This window comes from Pseudorasbora parva, chromosome 12 (assembly GCF_024679245.1).
Source record: "Pseudorasbora parva isolate DD20220531a chromosome 12, ASM2467924v1, whole genome shotgun sequence".
Lineage (NCBI taxonomy): Eukaryota > Metazoa > Chordata > Actinopteri > Cypriniformes > Gobionidae > Pseudorasbora > Pseudorasbora parva.
The window spans coordinates 33,157,333-33,172,110 of record NC_090183.1 but is presented as its reverse complement, the minus strand read 5'-3'; the positions used below and the strand labels follow the sequence as shown (position 1 = coordinate 33,172,110).

Genomic DNA, 14,778 nt, shown 5'->3' with positions numbered 1-14,778 from the left:
GTATTGAGGGCGGCAGTGGCTCAGTGGTTCATGTAGGTTGTCTACAAACCAGAAGGTTGGTGGTTCAATCCCCGGTTCCACCTGACCAAGTGTCGAAGTGTCCATGAGCAAGACACCTAACCCCAGCTGCTCCCGACGAGCTGGATGGCGCCTTACATGGCTGACATCGCCGTCGGTGTATGAATGGGTGATCGTGAGGCAAAATGTAAAGCACTTTGGATAAAAGTGCTATATAAATGCAGTCCATTTATTGAGAGTTGCTAGACAATACTTGCGGCAGATTATATTTGCTGCCGCTAGGGTGCCTCTAGATTTCTAGGCTACTAAAAAATGCCATGTTGAACTTTCAGTGACCAGTATGAGTAACACTAACAACCTGGTAACACTAAAAATTCACATAACGCTGAGGGAAAATGTCTAATTGGGTCCAATTCGGACACTTTTTTTACTTATGGGTGTACTCACTTTTGTTGCCAGCGGTTTAGACATTATTGCCTCTATGTTGAGTTATTTCGAGGGGGCAGAAAATTTACACTGTTGTACAAGCTGTACACTCAATACTTGTGGCAAAGTGTAATTACTTCAGTGTTGTCTCATGAAAAGTTATAATAAAATATTTACAAAAATGTGAGGGGTGAACTCACTTTTGTGAAATACTGTGTGTATACAGTGAGTATAAAAAGTCTACACCAAGTCCACATAAACATATTTTTTTTTATATTAAAAAAAGGCAGAACCTATTATGCTTGGTTCTCTCTCTCTCTCTCTCTCTCTCTCTCTCTCTCTCTCTCTCTCTCTCTGTGTGTGTGTGTGTGTGTGTGTGTGTGTGTATATATATATATATATATTTGTAATATATATTTATGACTAGCATGAGATCTGGTCTATAAAGTGTTAAATCATAAAATATAATTTGAATATGTCAGTCGAGCAATCAGAATAAAGTATTCCAGCCATGTAATAAGGGGGGTGGGGGTGTAACCCTGAGCGTAAATGTTTACAGGTAAATGCCAAATTTAAGAAAGCCTTTAATAGGCATTTTAGCCAATAAAAGTGTCTAGAGAAACTAGGCTGGATCTGCAAACACTACGTATGCATCCACATATTTGCATAGACAATTGGGGCTCCCTAAAGTAATTGAGTTAGTTTTTTCCACAGGCAACCCTGATTTGAATAACCAACACCAAACTCACTGCATACTGAATGGGTAATGTTCTCATTTATAAGAAAACACAAAGTTGATTTTTTTTTTTAAATGTTTTTGTGCTTTTCTTTAGGGAATGTGGGGGAGAGCTGAATGAGTGTGCTGAATAGAATGATTATTTTCTTAATTAACTTTTTGTTATGACAGGAGCTGGATTGGGAGCTCCATATCTAAATCATCTAATTTACATCCGCCTCTTCACTCATTAACATACAAAAAAAGATTCCCGTTTAGACGAGAAAGTTTAGATTCCACCCTCACCACAATGCCATCATCGTCTGATTGACCTGATAGGCGGGAATCCCCTGAGTCTCTGCAAGCACAAAGGAAAGCAGCAGACGCAGCTGGCTTCTCACAAGTTTGATTTAAAAAAATAATAATTTTAAAAGATAAACAACATGATTTGTTTCATTGAAGGGTGTAAGTTTATCACAATTTTATTCTGATCTGATTTTAATTATTATTCTCATTATTTTAACAGCCCAATGATCTATTTTACTTTATCCTTCAGACATCATCAGACATTCAAAATGAATTCAAAAAAGATAATTATATAGCACTGTGATGTAGGCTACTGAATAGTGCTGTTCACTAACATGGATGAATACATCATCTTCAGAATTACAATGCACATGTAAATGTATGGAAAAGAATACACAATCGAAAATTGAAAAACACACAAAATATATGTTATGCACTGTATACAGTTTCAGATACACATATACACAATGATACAAATAAACAAGAACAACAACCCAGCTAACAAAAATGTGTTCTTTTTAACTTTCCCATTAAGTTATGAAAGCAATATGTCCAGTTTTAAAAATGCTTTAATCATTGTTATACAAACGTTAGGAGAACATTACATTCATCAAAACGTTACTTTTGAATGTTCTATGAATGTTCTGAAAGTAACATTTAAAAAGTGTTAGAAGAACATCCAGATAAAACATTTATGCAAAGAAAAAAGGTTCCATGCACAATAGATAATGTGTGTTCTAATGTTTTGAGAACATTATTAAAGACCAGAACGTTCTTTTAACGTTACTGGGAGAAAAACTTTGAGAGAACCTTGCCAGAACACTCAGAGGATGTTTCATGTTAGCTGGGGAAATATAATTCTTCCATGAAAAAAATAAAAATAAATATTTAACAAAAATTCACCTTTGATTCAGCTATAAAACCTTCAACACAAATCTAACATATTTGTGTACATTTCCCTCATTAAGTGGAAGTGCGTGCTTTTGTGTGTTGAATTCTTACCACAGTGTGGAGCTCTCTCTCTATCTAGCTGATTGTTCTCTTTTGCCAATAAGTAGGAAAGAGGCTCAGATGGATGTTCCTCATTTAAAAACACAGCTGGATTGCAGTCGCCCCCTGGACCACTGCTCTGAGACCAGAGTCTTTCACTCACAGCTGCTGAAAGACCTCTAAAATATTACAAGGCTAACCTTGAAATTCAGGTGCATGGGATTTTGTCTTTAACAGCACGGGAATAAAAATATTGAACTAACCCTACAGTGTTGCAACTTTCAGCCCATTTACCGAACACTCACAAGCATTTCTTCCTGAAACAAAGGACTGAGGCGTTAACCACCGTGCTCTTCATGGTTGCAGCTCCTTGGTTATTAAGAATATTTGCATATTTTAGTGCTCCCGTGTTAGCTCTGTGGTCTAACAGATACAATGATGTAAACAAAACCCGTTGGCTTCAGGATATCCTCCTCAACCATCCACAGAGGCTTTTGTTCATGTAATCCTCTTTACTCTCAGCAGTTAAAACTAGGGAACTCAATCAGGTCTCATTGCGACTAGCATGTGTAGGTCCGGAACAAAAGAGGCACTTTAAAAAGGGACTGCTCTTTATATCGTCATTTCAAGTTTACCTAATGATCAAAAATGATCATCCCATTTGTTTCCCCTGAAATAATTTAAATGAATGTTAATTATTTATCCTAATGAAGCACCCTCTCATCCATTACAAGGTGATATTTCAGTCCCAATTGCACTCTCAACATGTTTTGTTTTCATAATTTATATATTTTTTCAAGCTTATTAAATTCTCTGGTGTAAATTTAATTGTTTTTCAGGGGTTCAATTTTGCTAGTACTTACTCATTATTTAAAAATAGGAGTCCCTCTTCAACCTTGGTAATAAAACATGCTTCATATTCCATTAATATTGATACACGGTTTATTTTTAGGGTGGTCTGATGCACAAAACATATTGTTCTGACAAATCCAATTTGTTACTATAAGTCTGTACATTCTGAACTCCATGATGATCACCTTACTCAGCCACATGAGGACCGGCGTAGTTTCCAGTAACTTTCCATGACTGGATATACCTGCACTACCAGAACACATCTGCCTTAAACAAATAATGCCTGGTTTACACTATTACTCATTTGTTCCTAATAGCAGACAGTCTCACGCAAAATGATGAACAACAACTATAGCTATGAAACTATATGCACAATAGTATGACGCCATCATGGGAGAGGCTATGATCTCTGCAGTTATGCTTGTGAAGGGTTGACTTGCCGGCAGTGATCTTCTCTGAAATTTCAGCTAGTTTAACACAATGTAACAGATGGGCATATAATACCAACCAAATAAATTAACTGCTCTTGTTGAACACAAATATATATTGTGTTGGTGATGTTGTATGGACCTGGTTGTATGAGTAGGTTTAAGGATGGGTATAAAGGTAAGGACACGGTCAATGGTGTAATTATTAACGCATCTCTTTACTATGGCATAAATATAGAACATATCAATTTCTATTATTCAAATCAGTAAAATGATTGTTAGGCTGCATTAACAAGGAACCGGGAACACTTCCCATAACACCTGATGCATTCGTTACATCTTAAGAAGAAATGCATCTACGCTAATGTAGTCACTCTATTTATCCCGAGGTTTACTGTAGTCAGCCGGATCCGGGCCGTATCCAGACCAGATGGTGGACCTGCGCCTGGACATGACCAACGCAACCCTGAAGGGTCTGCAGAGAGCATGTCAATTAAACTCCCCCCTGTAAATGCTGCTTTGACACGGCATCCCCAATAAACCTGTCTCTGGCATGATGACTCCAATCTGTCGAATAATCTTACGAATATCTATTTACCTAATATGACTTAAGACCTGCAATGTTGGCAGAATTAAAATCATACACTGTTTGTTCTTTGGCCAGAAGAGAACTGGCACCCCAACAGAGCCTGGTTTCTCCAAAGGTTTTTTTTCCCCTCCATTCTGGCCCTGAAGGAGTTTGGTTTCCTTGCCACTGTTGCCTTTGGCTTTTGGCTTTCTCAGTTGGGGACACTAAATTTCAACTATATTACCGATCTGCTCGCATTGACACTATGATAATTGAAATTAGCTGGATAACCGTTTTCTCCAAAGCAACTGTACAGCCAAAACAAATTCTGTTGCATTATCTTCTTGATAACACTGTGAAGCTGTCTTAAAACAATATTGGACTTGTAAAAAGCACTATATAAATATCAAAAATCAAATCTCCTTTGTTTATATACACATATCAAACACATATCAAATATATATATATATATATATATATATATATATATATAATGACATACATTTATTGCCGTTGTAATTACAAGATTATTTTTTAAAAACATATATACACAATAAGTATATCCACAATAAGTGCATTATATCAAATTATTAATTTAAATGTTAGTACATAGTATAGTTAAAGCCACTTAATATAAAGTGGGACTGTTTCTTTCACTGTTGTATAACTGAAGAAAAAACAAAATGTTTTTTATTTTATTTTATTAATATTATTTATTTTTTTAGAAATATCACTCCCAGCCTAGCTTCAGTTAAATGTAAGTTTGTTTAAATTAAAAGAAACAAGTTCATAAAACTCAAAAAATGAAAGTTCAGATTACTTAAAATGTGTTTGTGAATTCAAAAGAAAAAGAAAGTTCTAAATACTCATAAAAGTTAATTTGTTTGAATTAATTAGTTTAATTTGAGCTCTACTCAAACCAATTACATATATCAATTGCACATGTACAATTAGAAATCATTTATCAAAAATCTGATATAACTAGACTTAAAGGCAATTACAATAAATAAAATATGCAAGCTTTATGCATCTTAGGCAATAGTAAGAAACCATTGCATAATGTAGATCCATCACATATTGCCAAAAAAACACAGAATATGAAAATCTTGATCCACAACTTGAGAATGGGCCTCTCTGAAGTCTGAGTTTTTGGGCCTTGGGCCTTGCTTTTGACAATTGCTTGTAAACATATTAATGGCTAAAGTCTCCTTCGGAATAGGCTACATTCAAAGTTGAGGATGATTCACAGATTTTGCACAGAACATGTTTTTTTTTTTCTCCTTCATTTGTAATTCCACAATGTTGGACTGATCAAGATAAGGAGCAGGTTTCACTTTGAAGACCTGCACCTCTGATGTTAAAACACAGGAACCAAATTATAGCAATTTATTTGCATTTTCACAAGGTTGTCTAAAGAGGGGTAATTATAACCCTCAAATCCTTTGATCAGTAGAGTTCACCAACAATCAGTCAGCCACTTCATTTCTGACTACGTGTAAGCAACTCTTGCAGTAAGACAAACTGTATAGCCTTCTGTAGATAATGAGTATCTGTTGTCTGTGTGCTGTTAAATCCCATGCATTTTATTTTCAGTGTTCATTTAACACTTGTACATTTCCAGGTCTCCAGGTAAAATTACTATCTTGTTGCCTCCTCCCACACTATTTAAGTGCTTGCTTTTTGCAAATAGTTTTGGTCAGTTAGGGCAAAAAACACCAGCTGTGTAGCTGATCTGGTTCATACACACAGAAAAATAGGGTGTCAAAATTGTACCTTTAGGGGTACAACAGCTTGTCGCTGGGGCAGTACCCTTAAAAGAACCAATGTTGTACCAGTTTTACCACAAAAAGGTTCATACTAGTACCTTAAGGTACACATTTGTACTCAAAGGTACTAATATGCACCTTTTATGAGTAAAACAGGTACAAATATGTCCTTTTAAGGGTACTGCCCAGCGACAAGCTAAAGGTACAATTTTGACACACTATTTTTCTGTGTGTAGAGCCTGTTCTCTTTTCTCAGTTTTATGCATATGCAATGATTTTTGTTTGTTTTTACAGCATCCCTAACTCCTATCCTAACCATAACTTTACCCATGACAACTTTCATAAACAAAGAAATGTCATAAACATTAATTTCTCTGGAGTGACAAATACTCATCTAGCTCCCAAAGTTTGAATGGTTTGCGGCTGAGAAAGAATGAAGGGGAGACAAAAGAGAATATCCATGTTGGTAGGGAACAATTTTAGTGACAGGAATTGCAAAGAATGACTCCAAGATACATCTACAGAGATCTCATGCTGTCTGATGGGAATGGCCTCTTATTATTTTAATAAATTGGACTTTTTCCCACAGAGTGTTGATAGATTAGTAGCTCTCAACATTCCAAACAGTAGCAAGTTTCTTTTGCCCACAATGACTTCCTTCAAATAGAGGCCTCGGGCAAGTATGCAAATTCGCCTGTCAAAGTCAATCACGTGTTACAGCATCAACATCCTTTAGCATTCAATAGTATAAAAAAACAACAAAACTTAACAAAACTGTGAAATCGATATATGTTAAAAAATAGTTGACTTTATTAGGTAGGTTTTATCACAGTGTTAAATAACATGGGTAGTTACCTAGTCATGGAGATAATCAATCTTGTTCTTGTTCTTTACACTGAACAGATTAATTATGTAACGATTATTAACAATACAAAAAGAAAGCTCCATCAAAATTGAACCAGCATAGAAAGAGACATTATACAAACAAAGATCATTCAAAGTCTCACATCGTTGGAGTAAGAATGTAAAGAATTCAAAAAGGAAATAAACGCACTGTTTGGGTTAGCTTTTTTGTGGAAGCAGCAGTGGCGACACTGGTTAGTCAGGAGCTGCAGACGAGATGCTTTAGGGTAAAGACATAGTACAACCCACAGCACATGACAGACTTAAACAATTCCATAGCTTATCTAATCAGTCAGTAAATTCTTCATTATTCCTATTCCATAATCATTCAGAGTTGAAGTCATCAGGAAGTGGAGTGGCTGTTTTTTCCCCCTACACATTACTCCGTTGATATCTGTTTACACAGGAGATTTACATTTAAAAAAGTATTTACATACAACATTTTTTAAACAAAATGTAAGACTTTGTAGCGTGTTAAATATGGATATTCTTCTTACAAAAACCAATCGATTTGCTTCAGAAAGACTTCATTAACTGCCCGGAGCCATATGGACTACTTTTATAATTTAATAAAAGTAGTCTTTTTTTAATATACATTTTTTAATATAACTCCGACTGTATTCGCCTAAAAGAAGAATGTCACATAATGTCGCCCCGGATGGCTTGAGTGTGAGTAAGTCATGGGGTGATTTACATTTTTGGGTGATCCATCCCTTTAATAGTAATTCCACACTGGACATTTATCCACATAATTGTATTGTACCATGTTAGAGTAAGCTAGTTTTACTTGTATTTTTTCACCTTTATTACTGAAATATAACTAAAGGTTGCCATCCCACTGCGAGGAGGGATTCATGAATGGATTTAAAACTTGATATAGCATGCATACTCACGTATCTGCCATGCTGCTTGTGTGGTTCATGTTTGGGTGTCTAGACGCAATATCCTCATCCTCATCCTCATCCTCAGGAACCTACGAATAAATCCACGTTATCACATGACCAATTCATATGTGTTTGTACGTAGTGGCTAATTTGTATGAATTTGTGCGACCTCACTCGTATACATTTGCATGATTTGCCTACAGTAATGGGTAGGATTAGGGGGCGGGGTTTTAGATTAGGTCATTTGCATGAAATAATGCGAATTGACCAATTCATCAAATATGTTCATACGTTTTTCATACAAACCTGTTCATACAAATGAGGTTGTACAAATTCGTACGAATTAGCCACCTCGTAAAATCCGTACAAATTGCCATGAGATCGGTTTGAAATAAACACCAACAGGTTTATTTCTCCCCAGGACTCCTTTGACAGACCTCCGATTAATCAGTTCCGTTTTACTTGATATCATGTGGTAAGATCTACAGAGACACTTTTCTTACCTCCCAATAAACATCGTCATCAAAGCAGTTGTTGTCTGCTGGGTCTCCCCAGATTGGTAGCTTTAGGATCCCACCTGGAAGATTAAACAGCATACAAATGTCAGCTTTACTGCATATTATTGTCTAAAAACAATTAGTTTAACTTTATTTGCACTCACCAACCAAAGCTCCACCTGCAAGGCCAAATGCTAGTGCTACACAGAGACCTGCTGCCTGGTAACCGCCCTGAATGCTGACTGTCCTGTCAGCAACGGCATCCTTGAAGTCGAAAGTGTTAATCAACCTGAACAGAAATGAGAGTCACGCGATACTTTGCTTTCATTTTCTTTTCTGCGGCAAACAGAAGCCAACTGTGACTCTTAGTATGTGTATAAAATAATAATAATAATAATAAAACCTGAATCTTTGGGAATGTAATAAACTATTATGATAATGTCTGACTAATACAAACATACCCTTCTTTTCCATAAACTGACTCACTGGCGCAAGCAGCAGTTATAGCTCCAACAATACCACCTATAACTCCAGGCATTGCATGCAGGTTATGTACACCACAAGTGTCTTGTATTTTCAGAGTTTTTTCCATAAAAGGCTGATAAGAAAGAAATATATAAAAGATAATGTTTCGTGAGTGCCTGTAGTTTAGACATTAAATGTGCACTATACAGTAAATAGAAACATTAAAAACCATCCACAACAAAACTCACAGTCAGAAACCGATATCCAAGTGTGGAAACAATTCCTGAACAGAATCCCACTATCAGAGAGCCGTAAGGTGTAATCATGAACTCTGAAGCTGTTCCCATCGCAACACCACCAGCCAAGGTAGCATTCTGAATATGTACCTAAAAATGTCCAAAACATGTAAGGGTTATTCTTTGAATGTAAAAATAAAGATCAGCTGAGATCTCATAGACAGCCAGCAGAGATTTGGTTACCATGTCGAGCTTTCCATGTTTCTGTAAGAGACTTGAAATGGCAAAGGTAGTAAGAACTGATGAAGCCAGTGCGAGGTATGTATTTATAACAGCTCTGTGCTGCCCATCTCCATGATCTGCAATAGCAGAATTAAAACTGGGCCAGAACATCCAAAGAAAGAGTGTGCCTGAATAAATGGAGGATTAGGAAAATTAGGATCAACTCCCAACATTTTGATAGCCTACAAAATTGGGTACGACAAGCCAAGGCCCCTTTGGGTTAATAAGCCTATTTGATTTGATTTTCTTCCAAAACACCAAGTTAGCAATAAATAGCACAGCACTTCTCCTCATTGCCTAAAGGGTGAAATTTGATACAAACTAACATTTCGTCGTTTTTCAAATGTTGCATATGTAGCTAATGTGATCAGATTTTGTTTTCTTTTGAAGCAACAGATTGAGTCATAATTCAATTTTTTCTTGATTTTATTATTATTTTTCAGTAACTTACACATGTGAATGTGCGTTTATCATATCAAATAGTACACTTTAATAAAGTGCGTATCATATGCACGCGAAAAACAGCGTATCATATGCACACCAAAATGAGTTTTGGCGTATACATTCCACGACATTGCACACTCGTACTATTTATACGCATTTATGTGTGATCGGGTTAGTTTAAACATTGCTAAATTTGATACATCCAAGTATTTTTTTGAGTGTAAGGGATAAAACACAAAAGAAGATATTTTAAAGAATATGGGTAACCAAACAGCTGATGGATCCCATTGACTTCCATAGTATGTAAAAATAAATACTATGAAAGTTAGTTTTTGGAAAAACTCGAGGGTGATTAAATATTGATATTATCAAAAAATATATATTTTTTTGATGATCAAGAGGGGTCATGGGTCATAAACTGAGAATCTTACACTATAAAAATATTTTGTGAGTTTCAAAACTACCTTGATATTTCAAATACAGATTTTATGAAACCAAGGACAGAAAACGACGGGATGTGAAAAGTATGGAATTATGATGTCTGCGAAAGAAGATTGATGCCTATGTCTACATCACTGCATCTTTGGTGCAGCTCATTGGTGCGTTAGTAAATAGTAACATAAGAATGAGAAAAGATTGACACAGGATAAATAATAATAATAATAATAATAATAATAATAATAATAATAATAATAATAATAATAATTTGTTACTTTTATATAGTGCTTTTCTGGGTACTCAAATCATTTTACATATAGAAGGAGGGAATATCTTCAACCACCAATAATGTAACATTAGCTTCCAATGGACTTTAAAAACTTCACATTGTTTCTCTTAGTAGCCAACCTGGTCTTACAGAATTCCGTGAAATCAACACGGACCCTTAACTCTAAAATCTGTGATAGTTTCACTGAATCGACGAAAATTCCGTGTTGGGTTCAGAGAAAGTGATGCCTATGTAAGTCAATGACAGGCAGCATCCGTGGTCCACACACGGATTCCCAACACACATTGAATTATTTGGATTTGTAAAAGTAGACATGATTTTATGAATATTTATAGCCTACTTTTATATTTCGGAGCAACTAACTCCACTCCTACCCTAAACCTACCCACTGTCAACAATATAAAACACATAACAGGCAAATAAATGTACAGTCACAGGTATTTATTGCAAAAACGGACCAGAAACAGTATAGAAGTATTAACTCATGTTGCATTCCAAGTCTTCTGAAGTCATTCGATATCTTCATGTGAAGAACAGAGTTGATATTAATGTTTTAGTCGTTGAAATGATGATCCCGCCCCTTTGTGAACAGAACACACACGCACTGTCGCACTTGTTAGTATTTCTGATTCAAATGATACACAAAAGTTTAGAATGACACGATCGGTCACGAGACACACGAGAGCCAAAGGCACTTTACAATCAAAGCTGAAGTAATGACGCAATTGGTCACGAGACACACGACAGCCAATGCTGTCAAAGCTGACCTGACGTTTCTTCCGGCGGCAATTTTTGAAATGTATTATTAATTTTTGGCGGATGGACTCGACGTTCAGATCGCTTTTGGGGATTTTCTTCACAGAAATCAATCGTTTGGCCTCGGAACACTTGGAATATTTGTAGTTTCTGAATAAATTGTGCCTGCAGTATCTGTGTATCTGCCTGTTATACAGTTATGTGTTCAAAACGTGAAATAAAAAGAAAATAAATGTAAATAAATTATGCTGACTGAATCAAACTAACGAATATAAGGTGTTGGAACAGGGAATCCGTGTGTGGATCACGGATGCTGACTGTCATTGACATACATAGGCATCACTTCCGCGGACCCATCACAGAATTTTCGGCGATTCCTTGAAACTACCACAGATTTTTGAGTTATGGGTCCGTTTTCATTTCACGGAAATCTGTGAGATCAGGTTGCAGTAGCATGAAACCAATATGCTATTTAAATAAAAGCACTCGCTGAAGCTGCCAAAACTCCTGCTATGCAATCAATGACGCAGTTACACTGCTGTGCAATGAAGCGCTTACTGTATTTACATCATGTTTGTATTGTTATTTGTGGTTAAATCGTTCATGGAGGGCAGAAACCACGTAGTAATGAGGAGATCACGGCATTAACGTGATCAACAAACTCTCTGTCATCTCAATGCTCATCACTGCAACCTTTCATAATGTCTAAATATAATGGTATAATCAACATTTTTCATGATTTCGTTTTAACAGCTGTAATAGTAAAAATGTAGAAAAAGTATTCGAGCGGGTTCCACATATAATACTTATTTCATACAGCAATCACAGCAGTGGGTGCTTACACTGACGTCTCACAGCACGCCCCTTCAAACAGATCTTTCAAATCATAGGGCTAAAATCAGGATAGAAAATATCCGTTTATTTCTAAATTGTGAATTTTTTTGATGTCAAAATCATATTAACTGAGCACTCAGGAAACATTATAAAATAATAATAATAATTTAAAAATTCCAGTTCATGACCCCTTTAAGAAGCTTTGAAATGGCAAAATATGATTAAACCTAAAATGGCACCATTTGCTAAAGTGGTTATTTTGAATTATACGTACTTGTGTAAAAATGTAAAATACCTTCGAAAAATCAACAGCTCTTCTAAGTGGCATTTGTTATTTCCAGCTTGATTAATAAAACAGGGGAAGGCTGAGGAGGGTGTTCTTTCACTACTTACCAATCATCGCAAACACATCAGAGTGGTATACGGATCCTTGTAAGTGTTTGCTTTGAGATAGCATTGGTCGATATAAGATCCAAGATATGGTCAATCCATAATATGCTCCAAAAGTGTGGATGACCATGGAACCACCAGCATCTTTCACCTATATGAATGAAGCCATCAAAAACGATCATTTCCAGCTCTGATGTTATTCATTGGGAGAAAATAGGTGGACTTCAAACTTACATGAAGGAGTTCTAAAATGATATACTCCTCAACTGCAAACAGGGTGACCCCGAACAGAGTAAGAACCATCAGCTGCACCGGACTGACCTTTCCGAGACAAGCTCCATATGCAATGAGACAGCCGGCCACACAGAAATCTGCATTGATGAGGCTGATTGAAAAATGACAGTTCAACTTACAGATTCAAAATGCCTATATTAAGCATTGCTTGAAAAATGGAACAGTGAATCACATGTAAACGTCTAGGAAGCATGTCAGTCATGTATCACTGTATGAAGGTGAACATATCAATAATGTCAATAGATTATGATAATCAATTACTTCTCAATCCCAATTTTTATTTTCCAGTCAGCACTGTCAAGGTAATGGAACCAGCCTTGCATCAGCAGAGCCCATTGAATTCCAAAAGCTGCGATGAGAAAATTGAAGCCAACTCCACCAAAACTATAGCGCTTAAGAAAGGTCATGAGAAATCCAAAACCAACAAAGATCATCACATGCACATCCTGAAAACCTGAGGAAACGAGGAATGTTAGTGTGCCAATATGTACACGATTATGAGGAGATAAGTTGCAGCAAATTGCAGCAAAGCATTCTGGTGATGTTACTTACTTGGATATCTATAGTAAAAGTCATTCTCTAAATTTGTGGAAATATTTTTTCTTCTTCTGTGTTCGATCCAATGGGTGTCAGACTCCTCATCATAACGAACGAACACACCAAACAGGATGATCATTGCAATCTGCCAGACAAAGCAGACTGCTGGAAGACTGATTCGAACATTGGTGTTTTTGGTCATTTTAAGTCTGGCAGATTGTCCAGAAGAGAGGTTCTGGAGACGACAGTGGAATTCCTTTCAATGGGAAAAATATGACTCACCTTTTGTCATAAAGGTTTTATAGTGAGGTCTGGAGGTGTGTCGTATCATCACCAAGTAACCACTCCTACAAAGACATACAAAGACATAAAACACACATACTAATGTCAAAAAGTTGAGGAAAAGGAAGAATAGTATGTGTGTTCCTGTGAAATGGTTTCAGGTGAATTGAATAGGCAAACACATTGCAAATAATTTCAGTGTCATATGGTCTCTTAACTAAGCCCAAGCAAGAATATTAGTTCAATTTAGATATTTTCTTCCATCATTTTATTAATGTTTTTTAATTTATATATATTTTTTAAGTTGTTGATTGGAATAATAAACATAAACACTTACGTTAAAAGTAGCCATCTATATGCAAATAGGATATTTTAAAACAGAAAATAAGGTTTGTGCTTTTTAAACAGGTATATCAATATATATATATATATATATATATATATATATATATATATATATATATATATATATATATATATATATATATATATATATATATAAATGAAAAAACTAATTAACTATCAAGATAATACAAACTCTTAAATCTACATATCATAGATTTGCATACACGTTCAGTTTAGAAAATTATAAAAGTATGCAATATATATATAAGTACATTTAATATTTTGTGTAGAATATTTTTTTCGGTATTAATTGTTAATTTTTGGGTATTAATTTTACTAAAAATGTATAAATAATTGTTAAAAGCGCTGTTAAAGTGTGTGACTTACATGCTTATTGTTGCCGTTGCTGCTCAGATAAAAAGCCTATTGTCAACGTTTTTTACCTCACTTTTGCGTCAAGCATGTGCAGTATGTTCAACATTTATATTGTGGTATGCGCAATATTTAGTTACTGTCAAATGCTGCCACAACAACATGCTAGTGTGTCAATCCATCACCATCACTTCTCACTTTGAGTGACTAGACTTTTCTTATGTCACCTGAAAAAAACAACCCTTCAAAGGAAATGACTACTCATTTTTAAAAACAATAATATGGAGTTTTGAGGGGTTTTTTTTCTTCTCCCCCCCCCCCCCTTCTTATCAGTTCTCATGATATACAGTAGAAACACAGTTATTCACTGCTTACATTTTTAGTGACAAAAAATGCATTTGTTACAAAAGGGGGTTTTAAGCTCTTATCTGGTTGACTAAATGACTTATCTGATTGTAAAC

At 35.6% G+C, this 14,778-nt stretch overlaps 1 protein-coding gene across 1 annotated transcript; it reads right to left on the bottom strand.

The window, feature by feature from the left end:
- Positions 1–6,879: 6,879 nt before the first annotated feature.
- rhcgl1 (Rh family, C glycoprotein, like 1) lies at positions 6,880–13,570 on the bottom strand. The gene is made up of 11 exons (XM_067458443.1): positions 13,334–13,570; positions 13,043–13,235; positions 12,722–12,872; positions 12,491–12,638; positions 9,298–9,464; positions 9,067–9,204; positions 8,815–8,951; positions 8,518–8,642; positions 8,360–8,433; positions 7,866–7,945; positions 6,880–7,366 (listed from the first exon to the last, which is right to left on the bottom strand). The coding sequence occupies exons 1-11, from the start codon at positions 13,518–13,520 to the stop codon at positions 7,345–7,347; spliced, it is 1,422 nt and encodes a 473-aa protein (XP_067314544.1). The 5' UTR covers positions 13,521–13,570; the 3' UTR covers positions 6,880–7,344.
- Between the last annotated feature and the right edge of the window lie 1,208 nt (positions 13,571–14,778).

What these genes read in the sequence shown, in the direction of transcription:
- rhcgl1 (XM_067458443.1), bottom strand. Translation starts at nt 13,520, where the DNA reads ATGACCAAAAACACCAATGTTCGAATCAGTCTTCCAGCAGTCTGCTTT. An exon ending in AACATGGAAAGCTCGACATG is followed by an intron (nt 9,205 to 9,297) that starts GTAACCAAATCT and finishes GGACATTTTTAG; the next exon opens with GTACATATTCAGAATGCTAC. An exon ending in ACAAGCAGCATGGCAGATAC is followed by an intron (nt 7,367 to 7,865) that starts GTGAGTATGCAT and finishes CTGTGTAAACAG; the next exon opens with ATATCAACGGAGTAATGTGT.